The 23,031-nt window shown below is 46.6% G+C and overlaps 1 protein-coding gene across 1 annotated transcript in view; it reads left to right on the forward strand.

The window, feature by feature from the left end:
* The window catches only part of SLCO3A1 (solute carrier organic anion transporter family member 3A1), a 130,448-nt gene that overhangs the window by 91,198 nt on the left and 16,219 nt on the right, over nt 1-23,031 (forward strand). Inside the window, exons 3-5 of the mRNA XM_085588890.1 lie at nt 10,279-10,377; nt 13,773-14,036; nt 22,746-22,910. Of these exons, the coding sequence (XP_085445016.1) occupies nt 10,279-10,377; nt 13,773-14,036; nt 22,746-22,910 (528 nt within the window). The remainder of the gene's footprint in view (nt 1-10,278; nt 10,378-13,772; nt 14,037-22,745; nt 22,911-23,031) is intronic.

Consider the following 23,031-nt stretch of genomic DNA (forward strand, 5'->3'; position numbering starts at 1 on the left):
GCAGCTCTTTCCTCAAAAGAACATGTTGCATCTGTTCTGAACTCAGTACACAGCTGAAAAGAAAGAAATAAAAAGGGAAGGTGGTGTTGCAGCAACTTCCAAATGCCAAAATTCACATTTTACAGGCTGTGAGAATCATGTGTGAATAGCTCATTGTATTCTCAGTTGCATGAGCTTTAGGGGGCTTTTTTTCCAGTATATTTTAGAGTATAAGGAGGTGCTTGACTTGTGCAGAATTCAAGTGATGGAGGTTAAAATGTACAAGAGCCTCAAAAGAGTCTCATGTCTGTTAGCAAACACAGGCTGTGCTCGTAGGTGGAGTGGACAGCTCGTCCGAGCAGGGAAGAGAGGACTGGGAAGAATTTTGTGCAGATCTTTAATGTATCCCTACGCTCTTCTGTAGAACCAAAACCACCCAATATTGAAGGGGACATCAGCCAGCAAACTCAGAGCAGAGTTGCAGTCCTGTAGAGAGAAAAGTGCCCTAAAAGTATATTTCCATACAAACCTACAGTTGGCACAATTCCTGGGAAATAACACAAGGAAATCTGCCCATCTGTAGCTGCAGAGGCGTCGTGGGTTTGGTGGAAGAGGCGTTTGTGTTTAAGGGCTGGGGGGAGATGAGCACAGCTCAAAGGCGTGCGGCTCCAGCCCTTCAAAAAAACCATACTTGGCGTTGGAGCATGTGGCTTTTTTTCTTCCAAAGTCTCTTTGGTGGCTGCCTCCCAAGGTAATTAGCACAAGGGGAAAATTGCTTACAAAGTGGAAATTGCTGGTTCAAGCCCACGGCTACGGCTGGTGCGTTTGCGCCGTATGTTGGAGGAGTGGAATCCGTGGCTCGTGGGCTCGTGCGTCAGGGTGGAAATAGCCTGCCCTGGATTTGCACGCTATAGTTAGGAACGTGCTTGTACTCACTTCTTCAACTGAGCTGCCTCCTTCTGATGTGATAACAAGCAAGTTTCAGGGACAGGAATGTCAGCCAGCAGGGTGGGTGGAGCAAGTGGCTTGTCCTTATTTTTTGGAGATCGCTCAGCACTGGCTTTTTGTGATGCACCTGACTGGACAGGGCATGGGTTCATACTTTGTTTCTTTGTTTCCTTTTTGCAGAAAATGGCAGAAAAATTGACTATTGAGCTTCTTTTTTCAGACTTCTCCTAACTCAGCTTGAGTCTCTAATCTCTCGCAATGCATGTCCAACTACCTGTAAAACCTTTGCAGAAGGAGACAAATCTTCTGTGAGGATTAAGCAATATGTCTATCTTAAAAGATGCTGGCTTATAGAAACAACTAGCATGAAGATGAGCATTTTGGAAGAGCGTGGAGACAGCACTAGGTGCAGGGAGATATATTAAATCAATGTGTGTGTGTTTTCATAGGCTCTCACCTCGCTTGCATGCACTGATGTGATTCTGCACGCGGTTTGTGCGTAGAGTGTGTGTAAATATTAAGAGACAGGGCATCGGAGTGATTGCAGCTCAAGTAGGAAAACACTGCTACAACAATGCCACTGCGTTCGAAATCCTCTGTGAGTGTTCACTGCTTTGGTTAAATATGCAGAGACTGATGGAGATTGCCAGTGGATTAGCTCTCGTGTGGCTGGTGCCAGGGCTTGATTAGCATAAGCAAATTTCTTCTCCAGCTTCCCATCAGTAAGGAGAGAAATGCAGCAAGAGGTGCCTCTGCTGCCTGGGAGGGGACTGAGATGGTAGGGAGGAAAACTGGAGTGGGAACAGTTTGTTCCCAGTGTTAACTGGTGTGACCAGATAAATCCCAAGACTTCTGTAGTGAGCACATCCCCACACTTTACCTTGCAGAGCTTACAAATTGGCTGCTTTAATTTTTGTTTTGCTTGCAAACACGGTTTTGAGGATTGTAGAGCTTTTCTCATGGTGTGATTTGTTTTTTTGCCATCTTTTTGGTGATCTTGTTTCAGCAGCTGGATAAAGGAGGAACCTAAAAGCCAATATGCATAGAGCTCTGGGTTGGGTTTTTGGTTGATTTAAGGTTATATTTTGGGTTGTTTTTTTTTTTTGGGGGGGGGGGTGTTTGTTTTGTTTGGCTTGGGTTTTCCTTATTTTTGTGCTCATCAGAATGAGCTCATGAATGTGTTTTGAGCTGCTGCAAGTGCACCTAGTCATTATGGAGAATCTGGGGCTGGATGTTGAGCTTGTGGTCCTAATGCAAAAGCCCAATCCCCTTCTGTGCCACTCCACAAACATTCTGTGCGTGCATCGGGATCCCCTGGGACTGTCAGTTGTTGATATAACATTGATCCTTCCACATGTTGCCTTGATAGTGCTGAGGACAGGGATTTGCTGATAAAACAAACCTAAGGCTTGGTAATAATTGAAAATGCAGGGTGGTTCACCAGGCAAAATTCCTGCTTATAGAAAGCAGATTCATCTCTAAGTCAGCAAACATTTCTTTAGAGAAATCCCAAATTCTGATGGAAATCAATATTTAAAATGTCCCTGATAGTCTGGGGAGAAGCCTCCATGTAAGATACTTTCAAGTTCAAGCAACCCCTTTAGGGATAAACATCTGAATGTTAAATATAGGCTAGAACAAAAACTGCTCTGGAGTAGTGAAATAGTCTTTTCCAGCAGGCAGGGAAAAAGCCACTGCCATGAGCACTCCCGAGCCTTGGAAGAATCATATTAGAAGTTTGTAATATCTGTAGCATGGGTGCATGGTTTTATTGCTTCTTGTAAGTAAGTACATGAAACTCCCCAACCAGCTTTAGCTACAGTTACTAAGTTTTATTAAACACAGGGGTAAATAAGTCATTCTGCAGTATTTGCATACAGTGGTGAGTAGCTTGTTTTAAAAACCCAAATATTCATGAAGCAAGAGTGGCTTTTACAGGCTACTGAAACTGATTTGATATATTGACAGAAAGGCTTGATCAGAGAAGAGGGGAGGATGTCCAAGGATATCCAAGGCTGCCTGATTTCAAACTCTGTAAGAATTTCTTTCACTGACTGCAAGAATTAAACCCCTGTATGGCTTTCCCATCACAAGTGGTTACATGGAAATGGGAGAAGTCAGATTCAATCCCATGCTTTTGCTTTGCAGGCTTTCTGGAGATGCTCTGTTGGCCCAAAAGCAGCTGCAAGTCTGTCAGTGAGAAGTAGGATGCCTTGGGACAGTGCTGTTGGATCTTTCTCCAAGTGCTGTGTTGCACACACAGATGCAGGCAGTGAGCTGTAGCAGTGGAATCAATGAGAAGAGCTCAGAACTAAAACTCACTTTGTTCTAACACATTTGGTGTTCCTGATAACTAAAGCACTGCATAGTATTTGTGCATCTTGCAGTATGTCACAAGCAGGGACTAGCTTTTGTTAAAAGGTAGGAAGGTAACGAGATGCAGTGAGTGGTCCATGTGAAGGGAATGGCTGAGCAGGGATTTCAGCCTCTCACTGCCTTGGGACTTCCAGGACCTCTGTGCCTGTCTCTGCCATCACTTGAGCAACCCTAAACAGGTGTCTGAGGGGTCTGCTGGTGTTGAGCTCCTGAAGGAAGGACTAATAAATAATGTGTGTGCTACTGTACAGATGGGATGAACCGCCAACCTCTTCACTCCTCCCCACCTCATGCCAGTACAGGGCTGGAGCTGCTTTGATCCCCATCAGAACAAAGACTAAACATTAAAGCGAATTGTCCCAAAGTTGTTTCTCATTAATTGACAGCTGCAGGCACTTGGAAACATCTGTCCAGCCTGTTTGAACATTCCCTTGGCTTCAGTGGGTGCCCTGAGGAGGCAGAACAAATCAAAACACGCCTCCAGCCAGCACCAGCTCTTCACCTCTCCTCCAGCCTGTGTGCGTGAGCAGCAGCTGTAAGGGAGCAGGAGGTGATGGTGGGCAGCTGGTTGTGTAGACAGGGAGCTGAGTGGCAGGGAAAATTATGCCTTTCCATGGTAAATGAGCAAAGGTGGGTATGAGAGACCCAGGGCTGAGCAGGAGTGCAGGCATCCCTCCACTCCTGTGGGCACGGGCAGCTCATGGGCACACTGTCTGCCAGAGAGCATGGGCAGTGCTGGGTCACTCCAGCAGGTTTTGCTGTACCAAGAAGCCATCTGGGTAGGAAACTCTCTCCCTTTACCCTTACTGTGCATTTTTGAGGTTACATCAACTGATGGAAGCCAAGAGAAAATCCAAAGCAGGGAACTTTGCCCACCAGGTGTGAACACAGAACCTTTATCCCTTTATCCCCTTGAGAGCCACTCCCTGGTGTGCAGGAGGATACAGCATCCCCAGTCTGCACCAGGATGCCTTTGGTTCCCACAGACTGTGTTGGTGTCTCTTTAAAGGCAGGTCACAGAGCCCCTGAATTAGGATATTCCAGTAATCCCTTTACACTGGCCTGCCTGGCCCTCCACGCAGCAGGAAATGTGGGACAAGCAGGGTTTTGAGATTATCTCGTGCTTTGCAAAGCCAGTTCCCCTTGTGCTTTTAGAAAGAGCTTGCTCCTGCACAGGCAGGGGCTGAGGGCGACGTTCCTGGCCAGATGCTGTCCCAGGACCATGGCAAGTGGGGTCTGTGCTGTGCCCTCCCCCACACACCCCAAAACCTGTGGTTTGTGATGGTCACTGCACCACCCAGTTGCTGACAGAAATCACCTTTAGCTCCTTGCTCCCTTCCTCCTCAGGGATGTAGTTACTGGATGCAAGGACAATGTTTTGCAGCAATTTCCCTCACCTTCCAAACTGATCAGCTTTTTGCCCACCAAAGCTGTCCCTTGGGATGGCGCAGGGGGGAGGAGGTATTTCTCTGACCACGTGCTTTGCTGAAGGTGTGCTGCTTCTTAGGAGCACAGTGAATCATCTTCCACACTTGAATTTCATGGAAATGCCAAGGCAGGAGCAACCTGGCTCCAGGGTACCCAGCAGATACCAGTGACAGCCCCATAGCTAAATGAAGCAGTGTCCTCTGCTCCACCAGGGTTTGCCCATGGTTGGAAGTGTGAGTCACTGTTGATGGTTCCTGCTCTGATAGCCAGCCCTGCTGTGGGAGATGCTGCTTTTCCTCCTCCTGTCTCACCTACCCAGCTCACCTTCACCTGGCACATGCTGGCAGCTCTCCAAAATAAATTTCCTCATGTCTTCAGCCCCTGGTGAGGCTGAGGCTTTGAAGTGAAATGACTTGGTGTTCTTCAGCTGCCCACGTGTTCTTTTCCTCAGTGAACTGTGCCCGAGGTGCCTCTGGCTGCAAGCCTTGCAGTGTCTCCCTCGATGCCTTATTTCCATCCAGGAGGGCTTCCCTTGGGAGTTACTGTCCCCAGTTAATTCATTACAGGGATTGAGGTGATGCTTCGCCTGTTTTGCCCTGTGAACAGCACAGGTTTGCTCATGTTTCAGGATCCTGTTGCTACTGGAAAGCAATTTGAAACACCAAGGGACAGCTCTTTATTACTGAAATGCTGACAGCTTTTATCCCTCTTTGCAATTTGGTTTCTGTGTACTTTGTGTGACTCAGAGCATCTCTGTGCCACCATCCCTCCACAGATGTGGTGCCTGCTGCTGCTCCTTCCCTCTGCTCTAATAGAAAACTGCATTATCAGTCTTGGGCCTTACTAGTGATAAAGTCTCATCACAAAATGTCAGATCTAATACTGGCCTCTGTCTCAATCCTTTCCTCAGCTCTGGGAAAATGTTATTTGACAGGAGAAAGTAGGATTTGGCAAATTGTTCCATTTGAAAAGATGAGGAGGAAAACATTTCTGATTTCTTAGTGCAGCCTGCTTTACTGCTTTTTTTTTTCTCTGCCTTTTTGGGAGGCAGGAAGACTGATGGAGTAGAACAGGTAAACTGAAAATTATTAGTTGTTTCCAAACTAAGATGTCATTGTGCTTTAAGGATACAGACTGGAAGGAAGTGTTTGGGAGTTACAAGACAAAGTGTTTGAATTGTCCCAGGACAGAGTTGTTTTTTTTATTAATTCTTTTCTCTGAAGTACTTCTAAGAACTGCCATAATATAGTAAGAATTAAGAAAAATAACCCAGAGATTAAAAATAAAAATACCATCAAATTTTAGTACTGATCCCTGGTTTTATTGACATGAGTGGGAGTTTCCCAAGAGCCTGGTGGAGCCAGGATAGGACCTTTGATCTGTTTGCTCCTGGTATCAGTGTCCTCTGGCTCCATCAAATCAGACTGATCTAAAAGTTAGAGGGAAACATGGGAAAAGACCAAGCAAGTGGTATTAAAGCTAACCACAAATTTAACACATTTTAATTCTTAGCAGCAGCCCCAGCACTGGGAAAAGAGCTTTTGCAAGACCTCCTTTTGTACTAAGCAGCAGCTTTGTTGTTGCATGACAAGGTGAGTGATGTGGAAAGTGTTCTCCTAATAGCAGGGGTGCTAGCAGTTGTGCAGGATTTCTCAAAAGAGGAAGGATGTCTTAAGCTAATTCAGACTTGCCTAATTTCCCCTTGTGTCCTCATTTCTGCATAGCTGTTCAACCACATCCTCTATCCCAATTGCTTAATTAGCCTGGCTTTTGTGCCCAGCAGCGTGCTCCATCAATCCTTGAGCATGGTCCTGCTCTGTACAGACCCTGAACTATCCATTGTGATAGTCCATGCCTTGGGTTTTTCCACAATCTGCTTGATTTGTGAATTAAAGTGTAAAATACTATTACTGCAACCGTATGATTTTGTTGGAGTCTCAAAAAAAGATAAAAAGGGCACGGGGTGAACCAGTTGTTTTCTTCTTGATTTTAGAACAAACTGCAGAAACAGTGAAAACAAAATTAACATAGGTTTTTAAAGCTAGCCTAGAGGTGAGCAATAATTTAATAGCTGTTGCAAGATGTTAGGTGTTTCAGTGGATGCTCTATCCCACATTGCCCTCTAGTGAGGACATGGCAGAGCAATTCGTGCCTTCCTGCAGCCACCAGGGTATGAAATGAGGCACTTCAATAACCGAGGACAGGGCTTATTTCTGGCATGGTGGTTTTGAGATGCAATAGTGTGAGGAGGGGCAGTGTTCATCTGTCACCTGTGCCTGCACTGGCTACAGATTTCTCATTGTTGGCCTTTTTATGAGATAATTCTCTCTGCAATCTCCTGATGCTGCTGGATCACCAGCCACAGGTCCCTGCTTTTGGAAAAGCGGAATATATTTCCTGTTCGCTTTTGGTGAAGGATCTTTTTCCATGTTCTTTGTTTTGGGCTTTGCTCCATGAAACAAACACCAGTTTTGTGGTTTTGCTGTACACACATGGTCAGACAACTCAGTGGTTTGGAGATCATCACAGGCCAAACTTTATCCCTCCTCAGACCAACACTGATACATCCAAAGGTGCTGCCTACAAGGTAGAACTGGCTGCCCCTTGTCCTTCTGCCTGAGTAGCTGAATTTGTCATTGATCCAGCTGATATGGGGCCCAGTGTGTCCTTATGTGCTTGACCATATTTACATAGAAATTCGTAATTAATGTTCAGTTTTCAGAAGTATTTGAATGCTGTCTCATTCACCACAGGAGTAGCCACGGCAATCTCTGCTACATGCTGTCTCCTTCAACTCTGTGCCTGAAAACTTAACAGTTAGAGAACAGTTTGTCCTAAAAGCTGTGATTTTTGGCATGCAGACAGGGAAGGGGCTCAGCCTGAGTGTGTATATGGCAGATGTGTAGGTGCTGACAGTGCCACCCTGTGACATTCACCTTCTCTGGACAGAGAGACATAATTCTGTCTCTCAGGAGAAGCACAGAGAGAAGAAGAGAAAGCAATCTTTATCTCTACTCCTTTGTTTTCCCATGTGGAATGTGGTGTGGAGATTGTTTACCTGCAGTGATGGCTGGGTTGGATTTTGGTGAAGGTTATTTGGGTTCAGGATCCAGCTGTGGCTCGGGCTCTCAGCACAGAGTCATGAGTTTAATAGGTAAGTAAGAAGTATGTAGAATAGGATAGTCTCCCTTTAAATAGTATATTAATGTAATACAATATAGTTTTAATAAAGCTATCCTTCAGCCTTCTGATCTGGAGCCAGACATCAGCATTTCTTCCCTGAGCCAGGGTCACTGCATTTCTTACTAGAGCATCCTCCATGGGGCTGAAGGATCCCGGGAACACCATCGTGTTCTGGGAGCAAGGATGGGCAGCACTGTCACCCAGCCTGCTCCACCTGGCTCTTGGGGGCTGAATGACAAACACTGATGCCATCTAGCGCCCACAAAAAATGTGACTTGGATATTTTGGAAAATCCTGTTGGAAACTGTATAACCACAAGTGGGGTTGGCCTTGGGGCTGGGAGGGAGGGGAGATGGGGCTGAGGTGTGCTGGGAAAATAAATCTCTTTTTTTCTTCTCTCCCAGCTTGTCTCTTCCCTCACTTCACATCCCTTGAAATGCTTCTGCAGGTGTCCAGGGATCTCCCCTGTGAGGCTTTATAGATCCCCAGAGGAGCAAGGCACAGGCTTCCTAAGCAGCTCTGTTGCTCAAGGAGCACAATTTCCCCAATGTACTGCTGGATCATGGAGCACAAACCCAGCACCCAGGACAAGGTGACTGCAGGAGGGGAGATGCCTGCTCCTCCTGTGACATGGGACAGCACGGGCAGAGACCCTGGGGATTAATTTAAGCTGGCAGCACGGGCTGAGGCAGGGTGGCATTGCTGCAGCTTTGAGCTTGGCAGAGACTGGGCAGGGGCTGGCAGCTCCTGCTGCTGCCCTGGCAGCAGGGACCCCTCCCTGCAGCTCATACAGCCTGGCACTTCTTTTCCTCCCACCACCTCCCTTTGTCCCTCGTGCTCTAGGTGAGAGCCTTGAAGGCTTTAACACGCTGGGTTTCTGTGTGAGCAGCTGGCTGGGGGCACCTCTGCTCTGTCCCTGGTTATTAATCCAGCTAGGTCCCAGTGCCAGCAACCGTGAGGAATTACTTCACACCCTGCATTATAAAAATGAAGGTGAAGTTGCTTCTGACCATACAAGTTTATTCTGCTTGGCTAAGCTGTTGTTGGCAGGTGTGGTTTGCCTTGCCTGGGTATGGGGGTCTGAGAATTTTTTTTTTTTTTTGCAGCTCTGATAATTTCCCCAGCTCCTGAGAAATGCACAGAGAGGGAGCTTGGGAATTAAAAAGTTTCCAGATAAGGAACTTGAGGGCTGAGATAGCTGTGATGTAATGCATTATAAATGCACTGAGATGCCAGGCAACACCCCCAGAGAGATTAGGAGAGTGAGCAAAGCACCCAGATGCAAATAAGGTCCTTGGTGGGCCATTTCTGAAGTGCAGTGGCACCAAGACTGGTGCTGGCACGTGTCTGCTGAGGTGTCCCTCTCACCAGGCACATGGGTCCATCAGCAAGGTCCATTCCTTCCTCCAGAGGGAACAGGCAGCTCTTGCTCTGCTGCACACTGCTCAGTCTGTCCCTGCTCCCTTCAGAAAGCCATTTACAAGGGTGCTTGGGGGACTTCTTGTTGTTTTTCCCAAATGTTGCTGTTAGCCCAAATGTGAAAGTACCTAATATGTTCTTATTGTCTAATTTACAAATGTTTTGTGTTGTCTTTGCTGCTTCTTTTTCTGATTATCTTTGTGTCCCCCTGCCTTTCTGCCTTGGATAATTGAGAGCTGGCGCTGTGCCTGTAGCATTCCTGTTTCAGGGCCAAAATGGGAGTGAAAATAAATGCTTCTAAATACTGTATTGAAACAAATAAGTAATTTACTCATAATAGGTCTTCTCCTGGCATTACACTGGCAATTCCATCCAGGTTTTGCAGAAAGAACAAGCAGTTGTGAGAGGCTGGAAGATCCACACAGCAGAATATCTGTCATGTGTGTCTGATGGGGAGAAGGGCTTCACAGATGTGGAAAAGTGCTCCTACTTCTGTAAAGGGACTTTATCCAGCAGTCTGTGACAACACTTGTTTGATAGATTTGTTGTCCCTAATGTTTGAAAATTCTGTCTACCAGGATTTGAGCTGGAGGTGGCAAAGACAGAGTTGCCTGTGAGGAGAAGGCAGGGCTGCTTTACCTTGTGCTGTTGAGTAAGACATCTTTTAGAGCAGCCAGCCGACCAAAACACAGCATATGTCCACACTGTCTCCTCAGCTCAATAGAAATCCTTCAGCATTATCACACCTCCATCTGTTCATTTTCCTGAAGAGATATGGAAAAGCAAAACACATTTAGGGTGTTCTTTTGCTTGGAGCACTCAACACAGAGACTGTCCCTATGTGTTTGGCATCTCTGAGGTAATACCATCTTACAGCAGACAAGCAGAACAACTTTCAATGAATAACCAGAGCCTGGCACTAATCTCTTTTCTCTCTCCTTGTAGGGATCCTGTTTACGATGCTGGTATTTGGGCCAGCCTGTGGATTTATCTTGGGCTCCTTCTGTACCAAAATCTATGTGGATGCTGTCTTCATTGACACAAGTAAGGAGAACTGGGTTTGGTTTCAAATAAATGCTAAATTTTTATCATCAAGACAAAAATGTTGATGCTCACAAGCAGGAAACTCATTCTGTCTTCAGTGCCTCTTGCATGTATGAGTGTCACTTTTAGAAGGGTTTTAAGACTGAGATTCAAAAAGATTCAGGTCTGTTCTGTTAAGTAACAGATTTTTAATGGTTCAAATTTGTTCCCTTCTGTGTTTTCTACTATGAGATGAGTTTCATCCCAGCTCTTAAAGGACACCTTGAAATAGCACTGTGGCTTTGTCATGCCAGGGGAGCTGTGTCCAGAGCACGGGGTGAAATCTGGAGAGCTGCCACCCCAGGGTGTGGGGGAACCAGCCAGGTTCTGATGGAGGCACACCAGTAAAATCCATGCCCAGCGCCTTCTGCCCATGACCCTGCTTGGATGGGCAGCATCAGTCCCACAGCGTTACTGCTTCTCTCCAAACCATTAAATAATCATTGCTCACCTTGACTTCACTCGGGTTAAAGCAGATTGTTTGCAAATTGTCCTTTTGTTCGTTTAGACCAAATTCTGCTTTTTTTGTGCTTGCACTATGTGTTCTTCGCCATGAGAGGGCAACATGTAACAGGCAGTGCTCTGCTGCTTCATTCCTTTCCCTCAATTGTTCAGATGCTTTTTCCACAGTTCTCAGCTCCATTGGACCCCACAGACCCTTGTGCAGGGCTTTTGTCCCTTTGAGGGTGTATTTCAGCCCTATGGTGTTGCAAATGCGTTGTCACAGAACACATTTGGATGCAGTTGAACCTTGCAGGACTCAGAACAGAATTGTGCAAATCTGCAAAAGTGTTACTGCCTTTTTTTTTTGGTCTCACATGCACATGGCAGCTGAGAAAATGTAAATAATACCAAATGAGAAAGAAGTATCTTTTGGGATGGCTGAGGCATTTGGCTGCAGTTTGGTCAAACACCACATGGCCCCTTTTCATTCCTTGGCTTTACCAAAGCCTCGTTTGGCAGAGGAGCTGCTTGAAACCTGTTAGATATTTTACCATTTAGTATAATTTACACTAAAATATGAATGTACAAAAGAAAATATTTTATCTCCCAGTAGGTGAAGCTGTGGAACTCCTCACCATAAGGTGCTAAAAATCTCCAAATGGATTTTAAAGCAATTGGACAAGTGTATATATATGAAAAAAATGAACATGACACCAAATCTAGCTTAGAAAGCCTCCAAGCCACAATAATAATATATGCTGTCTTTATTGTTGTAGGCTTTCTGGGCAGCTGCAGTTGGTTGCCATCAGAGGCAAGATGCTGACCTAGCTAAGAAGTTAATTTGGTATCTTCTGGCCATTTTTAACATAAGACATTGCTCAGTATTTACAGCTCAAAAAGCCCCAGACAAATTCTGAGCCACAGAGAAGAGCTGTGGAAGGTTACTGCTGAGAAGCCTGGAAGGGCTGTGGCTCAGCCTCTTTCCAGGGATGGTGCAGAGCTCCCAGCTCCAGGTCCACCTGCCTTTGGCCACGGTCAGTCACTGTTGTGCAAAAGCTCTGTTTGCTGTCATGGCCTCTGTTTGCTTTTGTATGGGCAAGAGTTTCCACTTCGCAGCTGGCTCTGCCTTGGAACTCGAGGTGGCATAAGGAGAACAAGCTCCAGGGGGTTGAGCCTTGTCCTGCTCCCTGTTTCGGGCAGGTGTGGGATGCCAGGGCATTCTGCTGCACTGCCCGCCACCCAGCAGCTATTTTAGGAAGGGAATATGAAGAAAACTTGGATTTGCCTGACTCTTCCTGCTGTTGTGTTCCCAAAAACATGAAAAAAATACACTTCAGGCAGGAGGAAATAACAGCAGAAGAATCCAGTCCCTCCACAGCACTATTTTTCAAACTTTATCTCTGTTTGAGAGCTACGTGTTATTTTCCCTAAGGAGAAAAGAGTTTCCTTCTGTCTCAGCTTGAGAGACAACTTGATTGCCTCACTTGAGACAGATTTTTCAGAGTGGCAGTAACCAGACAGTCACCATGAACAGAGGAGCTTGTTATTCCAGCCATGTGGATGTGGGTCTCCCCCAAGAATCAGCTCCATGCTGGGCACCCTTGTGGCTGTGGCAGCAAGGCAGCTGTTAGGAAAAGTTTTTCCTCTGCTGCTCTTTATTTGTATTTCCTCAAACTGACTCCAGATCCTTCCTTGGCCTTACTTATGCTGAGTGATGGCCTACACGATACTCTAGCCTTTTATTTTGCTATTTTGATTTTCTTCCCTTTCTGATTATTTCTGTACTTTCCTGAGCCCATTTGATGCTGTGTGGGGGTTTCTTTTCCAATATTTAGGACTGTTTCACCCTCCAGTCACAGGTACCCCCTAAAGCCCAATACCAATCTCTCTTTTGCTGAAAAGAGCTGTGAATTCAAAGCACAGGGAGCACTGAGCTCCTGGGAAAACAGGGTGGTAAGCTGGGTTGGAGGTGCAGTGTCCTTTTCTGTGCAGGTCTGTGCCAGTGGGTGTCAGGTGAGTGTGACACACTTGGACAGGGATGCCCAAAACCTCAGTGCCAGCACAGGGGAAACTGGTGTACAGCAGCTTCCTAGAGCTGGCACGGCCAAAAACAGGAGGGAGAAACTCTGACTACAGGGTGGGAGCTGCTCCTAAGGATCCCTCAGATGCAGAGGATGTGCACTGGTGGCTCACATGCTACAGCTGTGGGCTTCACTGTGGGCTCCCACTGTGAGAATCCTTAAAAGCAGATGGTTTTGGGCAAGTTGCAAAAGGCAAGCCTCAGAAACAGCAGAAGTGTGATTAGAGCTAAGCAGTAGACATAAGATTTGTCAGCAGAAAAATTATAAAATAAGTAGAAGAGTAAGGAAAAATAGAACAATGGTCTGTGTATTCATGTTTGTCTAGAATAACTCCCTAAATTATAGAAAAGTGTATCTGGCAAGATATTAAGAAGTTCTAAGCTTAATAATGGAGCATTGTAGCTTAAGTCTTAAAAGCAGGTATTGCATTTGAAATTAGCGAGCATTGTTTTAACCAAAGGTACCTGTGCTTATAGTGGTTGGATAGAACTACTGTCAATATGCTTTTGCTTTGTGTGATTGGTCAAAAAGCTGTTAAACTAAGTTGCAACATTAAGTTCTTGTTCTGCTGACGGGGATGTGAGCTGCTGGCGCCTTCCCATTGCCCTAACCATGTAATGAGACTGATGCTGGAGGATGTGTTCCTCAGCAGTCCTGTCTCGTTCCTGATTTATATGTAGTCCCCTGGCTGGCAATATCCCACGTTGTGTCCCGTGCCCCTCCCTTGCCAACAGAGCCCCCAACAATCACCTTGCAGCCCATGGGATCCTTCCCACTGCTGCCTTCCCTCCCCGTGGCTGAACCGCTGACTCGTGTTTGTTCCCCCCCCAGGTAAGCTGGACATAACCCCGGACGACCCTCGGTGGATCGGAGCGTGGTGGGGAGGCTTCCTGCTCTGCGGTGCCTTACTCTTCTTCTCGTCGCTGCCCATGTTCGGCTTCCCGCAGTCGCTGCCGCCGCGGCCGGAGCGCGCCGGGGAGAGCGAGCAGGCCATGCTCCCCGACAGGGACTACGAGCGGCCCAAGCCCAGCAACGGGGTCCTGCGGCACCCGCTGGACGGGGACAGCGGCACCACCTGCTTCCAGCAGCTGCGAGGTGAGGCTGGGCAGCAGGTCCCGCAAAAAGACCCCCAAAAAACCCACCCAAAAATTCGCTAGCCTCAAGTTTCAGTCCTTAGCTGCTGTTTAGTTATCTCCAAGCCCAGCAACGAGGTCCTGCGGCACCCGCTGGACGGGGACAGCGGCACCACCTGCTTCCAGCAGCTGCGAGGTGAGGCTGGGCAGCAGGTCCCACCAAAAGACACCCGAAAAACCCACCCAAAAAATAGCTAGCCTCGAGTTTCAGTCCTTAGCTGCTGTTTAATTACCTCCGGCGTTGCCCGCATCTGAAAGAGAGATTTCATTCCACTTGAAAGCTCTGTGTTGTTTTTATTTAAGCTGCATGATAGTCCTGTAGAGTTGTTAAAAAATATGAAAAGGAGCACAGCTGCCAGAGCAATTGGTGAACTTCTCTCCAGTCTACCATCCTGTTCCCCTCTGCCTCCTGAAACGCAGAGCGAGCCAGCAAGGGCACTTAAAAGAAATTGGGAGCTCCCAGCACCTGAGCTTCAGCTTAGTGCAATCCCAGATACAAAGCAGTGAGTGCTGGGCATCACCACAGCTCTTAAACTGAAATGGGAAGAGAGAGATGCCAGCCGAGAATAACAGCAAAATGGCAGGGCACAGCATGATTTGTAGCAAATTAGAGAGAAAGCTTCACATCATGTCCTGCAGTGATGGAAATGGAGGTGACTCTAATTAAAGTCAGCTGAGGATCCAGCATTTCGTGGGAGAATGTGGGCAGATGTCCTTTCTTTAGGCTGTACTGGAAAATCCTTCATCTGAGAGGGTGTTTCTGTAGCTCTGGTGGCTGCTTCCCACTCCCTGTTGCTGTGGCAGAGCAGGTTTCATTACTGCCTGATGCATTTAGATAAATGAGGACAAAATCACTTAACTCTCTGTGCAGTCACCTTAATTGGGAGTTGAATGGAGTGCGAGTGAGATGGAAAAACAGACTTTGGGGGAAAAAGTGTTGTCTAAATATATAAAAATGCCTTGAATACTAGATGTGGTTGTTCATTAAGGGAAGGTCAAAGATGTGAAAATTTGACTTGATAAGGAAATTCAGAAGGAAGGTAAAGGGATAAATTGTTTGAAACTCAGTCACTAAAACTCATTTCTTCATCCTTGTTGCAAAGATTTCTCTTGATTAGGTCTTTTCCCATTATATAATAGTTCTGTGGCTTTTGTGGTGTACACATCAGAATGTCTGCTTCTGGCTACTGAGCTTTTGGAGTGGGCACTGGAAATGCTTGCAGGTTTTTATATAGAAAAATGAAAGAATATGATGTATCCCTGCTTCATGGAGGGGCAACAGTTCAGCCTGAGAATGGTGCTGAGCATCTTGCACACAGGGAGGCCATGGGGGGTTCACTGAGCATCTGTTGCTCATTGAAGTAGAGAAATTAAACTGCCACATCCATATGCTTCAAGTATTGATTACATCAGGAGGCACCACAGGCCTCCACGTTAGCCCTCTCACTGGGTAACCCCATTTCGGATCAGTCAGTATTCCAGGAGCCTCTTTGGAGATGGACTTTGAAATAAAATTTACATCACATGAAATAAGACAAGGAATGACCTTTTTAGTTATTCCTTTGAGGCTGTCACAGGCGACACGGTGTTGGTAGCTGACATCTCCTTTCAAATCCCTTGGCACTGTTGTCATGGTCGGAATGTGGTCAAGAGTCACGTTGCTGAAGTGAGGCAAACACATCTCATCATTCCTAATGAGCAGTGTTTCAGGTGATGGTTTAACCTTTCTGTGGGTGTCCATTACTTTGGTAGCAGCTGAAATACCTGTATGCATTTCTTTATGGCAGCTCTCAGTCTCCCTAATCTATTTTCTGATTCTCCTTTGGAGAAAGTTAAGACTGTTTAGGCTTTTTCCTAGGGTATAAAAGGCTCTTAACTATATACAGAGGTTAAAAATACATATGTGCATGCATAGTCATGTCTTCTGTCCTGGAATGACCTTGGATTTTGCATGGATTTGTGATGCTGAACAGAATCCATGGAATCATAAAACAGCATGACTTGAAAGGGACCTTAAAGACCATCTAGTTCCAGCCCCCTGCATGGGCAGGGCCACCTTTCCCTAGGCCAGCTTGTTCAGAGCTCCATCCATTCTGGCTCTGAACACCTCCAGGGATGGGACAAGCACAGCTTCTCTGGGCAGCAGCAGAGGATTTGCCTGTACAGGGGGTTGGGACTGGAGATGCTCCTTGGGTTTGTATGGCCATGACTCTGGCTCATTTTTAGCAAGTGTTGGTTCTGCAGCTGGTTCTGGACAGGGGTGTCCCTGCTGTAAGTCGTTGTCTGCATGGAGGGGTGGATTGTCCATCTCTTGTGCAAGTGTGGGGAGGAAGAGCTGTTTCTCTGGACTGATCATGCAAACACCCTCTGTATCAACAGCACATCCTTAGAGGATGAACTGCATCTCCTTTTTGGCTGCTGAAGGAGCTTTATTATATTTTCTTACATTTTTTTTCCAAGCCTCGCAGTGGCCGCCACAAGAGAAAGGACATGGTAGGAGAGGGAACAGGGCAGTGTCAGCTGGGGACATGCTCTGAGCTGGGTCATGTCTGTTAGCTAGAGACATGGCACGGCTGGCAAGTGGGAGGATGCTCCAGACACCACAAGATCTGCTGAAAGTAGTGAGATGGAGGGCTGGCAGAGATTCCTTGGCTTTCTCTAGCCTTAGCATGCAAAAAAAAAAAAAAAAAAAATTAAAAAAAAAAATTAAAAAAAATTAGCCAGGACTAATATAAAAGGATCATGCTCAAAGTATTGATCCTTTACATCTCTGTCGAAGTCTAAGCAGGAGGGAGGGCCCAGCTTTTGGGAAGCCCCAGCATCTCTTCCTGTGGGGTATTTTCATGCCAGGAAGAAGCAATCTTAAGAGGAGCTCTAAACTTGAAATGAAAGTGGTGCCTTTGAACAGCACGAGGTGAAGAGGCAATCAAAGGCAGTGGAGGCAGCAGGGGGCTCAGCACAGGGGCACGGCAGCTCAGGCAGGAAAGCTTTGGGACAGTCCTGGCAGCTGCTTCCCATGGCTAAACTGGCACGTGAATGCTGCACCGCTTTGCCTGATTAGTATTTCATTTCAGCAAAGCAAATCCATTTGGGAGCACGGAGGAGTGAAGGATTAACAGCAGTGGAAGTCTGAAATAAATGCTGCCATTGCTCTTTGCTCCCACCTGGCAGGGTTGTTCCAGCCCTGTGCTCTCCGTGTGGTCTGTGAGAGCACTTCAGGCATGGGTTGGGCAGTCCCTGATCTTCTGGGGGACACAGCTTTGCTTTCCTACCTCTGCTCTGCCTTGGGGACCTCTCTGCTCCTCGGGGTCAGAGAAGATGCTCGGCTCTGTCAGGACACCTGTGCTGGAGCCTGTCCAGCCTCTGCCCTCTCACTCACTGCCTCTGGCACAGCACCTGCTGAGGGGCGTGCTTGGAAATAGTTTGTTAAAACCCTTCTCTTTTTTCCACACAGAAATGTCACATTCATTGAATTGAGCGGCCAGTTCTGATAAAATTTGATTCCAGAATGCTTCCTCGGCATGATCTTTAACACCTCCGAAACATTCTGCCCTAAATGCATTCTGTTTTGCAATTATTTAAACCAGAAATTCGTTACGTTCTGCCGCTCTCTCTAGCAAGAGAGATTAAAACCCTAAAAGGATTGAAATTGATATGGAATCCTCCAGGTTTGGAAAGAGAAGCTCATTCATGAGGAATTAAAAGAAAACTCACTGTGGAATTAAATGAATTTCAGTACTGGAAATTCCCTAGACTTGGAAGCATTTTGCTTTCTTTCCAGCTTCATTTTCAAGAGTGTAGGAGAGCTGGGATGTACAGCTGACAGCTGCCTTGTCTTCTGTTCAGTTCCATCCTGCTCCATGTATCAATCTGCTGAGTACCTAGGGAGGGAGCTGCTCTGAATCTGGGATTTCTCTCCCCAAAAGTGCTTGCTGGGAGCATAGTGCTAGGCCAGAAGCTCCCAGCTGTGCAGGGAGGACCTGGACCATGGGGAGCCTGTAATCCTCAGTGGGAGATCATAGGATTGGGCAGGATTAAAGGCTAACAAGAGTGGCTTTTAACTCCTCACTTCTCATGACTGATAGTGACAAGCTTTTGGAGAGGGCTCCATCTATACCTTCATTCACAGCTGCAGCAGTGAGGCTTTGGCCCAGGCTTAGACTTTAATGCCCTTTTGGATTTGGGTCTTGTTCCCCTGCAAACACTGTAAAGGTTTGCTGAGAAGTCCAAGTCTTAGGTGAGAAGGTGGCGATCATAAAAGGCATCAGGTCCCATCAGTCTTTGAGTTTTCTTTGGCTGGTGTTTCATGAGGGTGCAGATATTGTTGTCAGGTTTTCCTGGCTGTTTCCAAGCCAGCATCTTCTTGTCAGCACCATTTAAAAATTCAGAAAGGCTCTTCAGCCTGTACACCTCAGGGCCAAAGATGAGCAGCAGATGAAGGCAGGCAGAGCCTGTCTCCAGAAAATGCTTTTCCATGTCTTCTGTGTCACAGGTGCGGGGAGGTTTGTGTCCTTCTCTCAAGTCAAGTAAAGGTGGTTCCTGCAGGGAAGATGATGAACTAGAAGGAACTGCTTTCCATGCTTGAATATGTAACTGCTGCTTGAAGCTTGCATCTTGTCAGGAAGACTTTTTAGATTTATGTGTCATGCTTTTCCCTCATATTCATTATGATAATTTTGCCAAGGCCACATGGAACTTCAGCATACTAACCTCGCCTGAGATATATTCATCACCTCTTGCCTTCCTCCATATTCTCTTCTACAGGAGCTGCCTCTTTCCAGAATGTGTTTTATTCTTGCTACCTGTGCTGTTTTCTTCATCCCTTTTTCCTCAAGCCAGGTGGAGATTTTGCCTTTTGTTTTCTCTTCAGACCTGAGGCTTGCTGCTGACATGGGTACTAGAAAGTTGTATTTTGGCTCAATACTACATTTTGCCTCTCCCTCACCACTCTGTCCTAGGTGGACTGGGCTATAAACCTCCCTCTAATTTATTACTTTGCTTTCTGTGTTCTTCATCTTTACTGCAAATTGAAAACATGTCTCTGTAGGGTGCTCCAACCAAAAACAGGGGCCTTGGTGATTGTAATGTTCCAAACAATTCATTTCAAGCACCAACGTGATGATTATAGTTTGTCGTTTCTGGAGAGTAGTTAAACCTCGTGTAATGAGGTTGCCAATTATCCCCGCTACTCCCCGATGTGCAGTGACAAATCAAAGCTACTTGGTGTACATAAGTGTGTGCATTTGTCAAGCCCCTGGCCTGTCATCCGCAGAGGCCCCACGGAGGGAGACAGGGAGGGGGTTTGGATGCCTTGGCACCACTGTTGCTTGGTGGGGGAAAGGTGGGAATTCAGGGGTTTGGTGGGGGGTACTGGAGAGCTTCGGGACATCCACCCCATCCCTCCCAGCCTGTGCATGACCCTGTGACCCGCACTGCACGTGGGTGGTCTGAAGAGTGGGGATTATAGTACTTTTCACTACTTTTCAGCAGTGAAAAGAGGTGTTGTGTTCTCCTCAGTGCTTCCTGCCAGGGCACTGGGAATCGCTTTTCTGCCTCTGTTTCTGGAGCGTATCGGGTGCGCCAGGATGAGGATGGCAAATGAGCTCGTCCTTGTGGGAGTGGGAGGCTGAGTCTGTCTGTGTGCCGTGTCTGCTGCAGCTTGGGGCTTCTCCAGGTAGATTTTTGAGGCTCTTTGGACTCTAAAAGACTTTCCCACTTGGCAAATGGACTTCCTTTGAGCTTTGTAGCTGCAAAGGGCTGCTCCAAAGTGTTCGGGTAACCCTTGGGCCCGTAAAGGTGCAGGGTAACGTTTACCATGACACTTACAGGTTGGCTCCAGTGGAAAAACACCATCCATAGCTGTGTTCTGCAGGGCATCACTGTCCCCCATCAAGCATTTCCATTCCTACTCCATACCCAGCACCATATGCTACGCAGCTGAAAGCAAGTCACTCTAGTCCATTGAGAGATTTTTAAACTTTGCTGCTGACTTTTTACCTTTTTCCCAGAGGTATTTCACCCCAAGAACTGAGACAGATGAGGCAGCAGCCGGTGTCAAATGATTGATCTTAGCAAATGGTAGTAGCAAGATGAAAGGATATTCAATTCTATAGGGAACCCCGTGTTATTTCCCTTAGAAGATGAAAGAGAATTAGCTGGCCCTGGCTGAGGAGATGGTGGAGGCTGCTAGACACTGCTTGAGTTGTCTGTGCACTCTTTGCACTGGGTTTTGTGTCCCACATGCCTGATGGTGCAGAGTCCTGTTGCAGTAGACAGTGGTCAGATATTCAGCAGAGGACAGAATCTGTACCAGAAAGCTCACAGGAAGGAGAAGCAATGATCGTGGAATCACAGAAAGATTGGGGTAGGAAGGGACCTTAAAGATCATCTTGTTCCAGACACCTCACCATGGACAGGGACACCTTCCTCTAGACCATGTTGCTCAAAACCCCGTCCAGCCTGGCCTTGAACACTTCCAGTGGCATCCACAGCTTCTCTGGGCAAGATGTTCCAGAGTCTCACACCCTCACAGTAAAGAATTTCTTCGTTATAGCTAATGTAATCCCTTCCTCTTTCAGTATAAAGCCATTACCCATTGTTCTGTCACTACACACCCTTGTCAGAAGTCCCTCTCCAGCTCTCCTGTAGCCCCTTCAGGTGATGAAGTGCTGTGACTTGGAGCCCTGCACTGCCAGGCAAGGCACTTATGATGGGTTCCTCTTCGCTGTGAGATGCTGCAGTAACTCTGAAAATTTTTTCTTGTCCACCCCAAGTGCAGAAGATGGATTTTGACCTTGGTAGTGCATGATGGTTGGGTGCCAGCTTCAGAAATAAATGTCCGTGATCTTTAGCTTCCTCCTGCAAAAGGCAGGCTGTCATCACTATTGCTTGCTGGATAAAGTTAGAGCTAGACCTTAGTGTCTTTGGATTTAAATTGGCACAAAGCTGCATCTCAAGGAATCCATTAATCTTGAACAAACTGAACTCCCGAGGCACAACAGTCATTAATACCTTAAATATGGCTTTTCAAGCTCAGTACTGCCAAGTCCACTCTTTCATTTTCCTTATTATTCCTGGCAAGGAAGGGAAATTCTGTAGGTGGCCACCAAAGAACTGAAGGAAGCAGCAGGTGGCTTCTGAAATTTATCTGTGTCTGAATTCCCCCTTCCCCATTCCTCCCACACAGTATTTTTTCCCCCTTTTTTCTTTTCTTTTTTCACCTGTTCTGCTAAAAATTGCTATGCCTCTTGCACCTTAATTATGTTCAGTAAATCTTTAGGAAGCAGAAATTTTGTACAGCTTGGAAAAATGTTTCTGATAGAAAGAGACCAGAAACTGTGAAGTGACCTCTTCCAAAAAGGTTAGATCAAAACCAATTATAACCCTTTTTTCCGCTGTCCCCAAGAAAGAGCCAAGGGCACCCAAGCAGAGTCTTGACAAAGAGCTGTGCATCCTCTGCTGAGGCCAGTGCAAAAATATCCCTGGGGGAAGACATAAGCCAGCACCAGAGAAACATCATCTGCCAGTCCCTGGTACACCACAGGGAATCTGGGGGATGGATTTTCAAAATGCAAATAGGGGTCCATTGAGGCTCCACTACACTACTTCAAGGTAATTTTCAAACTTAATGATTTTCACATTTAATTCACGGAGAAATTAGTCATCAGGTATTGAGACAAAGCAAGGCTCTCTTCTGTACTGGGATGCTCTCCTCTTCAAGCTTTGTTATCTCAACAATAATTAAAATGCTCGCTGGAGTAGAAAACGTGCAATCTGATTCATTAGACAGATTTTCCTTTGTAGGGGAAATCTTGTTTGCTTATGGGAAATTGAGATGGGCTTGGAGGAGAGAGGACTCTAGACACGGATGATTGGAAGGAGACAGCCAAGGGATCATGGAACCAGAGCCACATGTGTGTGTCCTACACAGTGAACAGCTCAGCACGTCCTCTTCCACCCTCTTAAGGATGGCAGGGTCTACATGGAAGGTGTTGGTTGACTGGAGAAGCCTTAGATTGTGGGAACACAAGAGTGACAAAACTGTCCCAGGCAGGGAGACCCTTGTGCCATGGGTATCCATGGGCCAGGCTAAGCCTGAGAGTTTCAGCTTTCTGAAAGCACCCACATGTGCTGCAAGAAGGTGACCATCAGTTAGTGAACCATTTGGAATAGGAAAATTAATCAAATCTGGATGGCAGGAGAAGGAAAAGCCAGATGTGAGCTGGGTCAGTTTGTGTCTGAAAGCATGCAAGAATTTATGATGAATACAGCACTGATGGCACCTGTCAGCTGGCTCAGCTTTGTTCATGGGGAGCAGGTACAGAAAGGAGAATGGGAAAAAAGAGCACACCAGGTTTTGATTGACTTCTCTGTGGGGAAAACAAAAAGCAATATGGAAAATTTTTCTCATTCTTCCAATTTTCAAAATCATCTGTAAGAGTAAATAACCACAGATTATTTCTTTTTGCACCCTCTTGTTCTTAAATCTTTAAGTAGCACTTTTGGGTGTTTCACTTTGTTGTGGTGTTCCCCCATTTCAAACAGCTTGTCAGTGCAGAACAGGCAATTTCTCCTGCTGTGAAGTGAGCTTACCCTACAGAAGAGGGGAAAAGCAACTCCAGCACCTGAAGTAAAGTCTGTACAAAAACTCCTCTCCCTTTTTCCTCTCTAGTGATCCCCAAAGTGACGAAGCACCTGCTCTCCAACCCCGTGTTCACCTGCATCATCCTGGCAGCCTGCATGGAGATCGCCGTGGTGGCCGGCTTCGCCGCCTTCCTGGGCAAGTACCTGGAGCAGCAGTTCAACCTCACCACCTCCTCTGCCAACCAGCTGCTGGGTGAGTAACCACAGGGGACACCAACCTCTGGCCTCCAAAGGGATTTCAAAGTGTTCAGCATGGCTGATTACCGCTGCCTGTCTTGCTGGTTAGGCTGCCCCAAAAGTGACTTGTCTGCCAT

Source organism: Lonchura striata, chromosome 10 (assembly GCF_050655825.1).
Source record: "Lonchura striata isolate lonStrDom1 chromosome 10, ASM5065582v1, whole genome shotgun sequence".
NCBI lineage: Eukaryota > Metazoa > Chordata > Aves > Passeriformes > Estrildidae > Lonchura > Lonchura striata.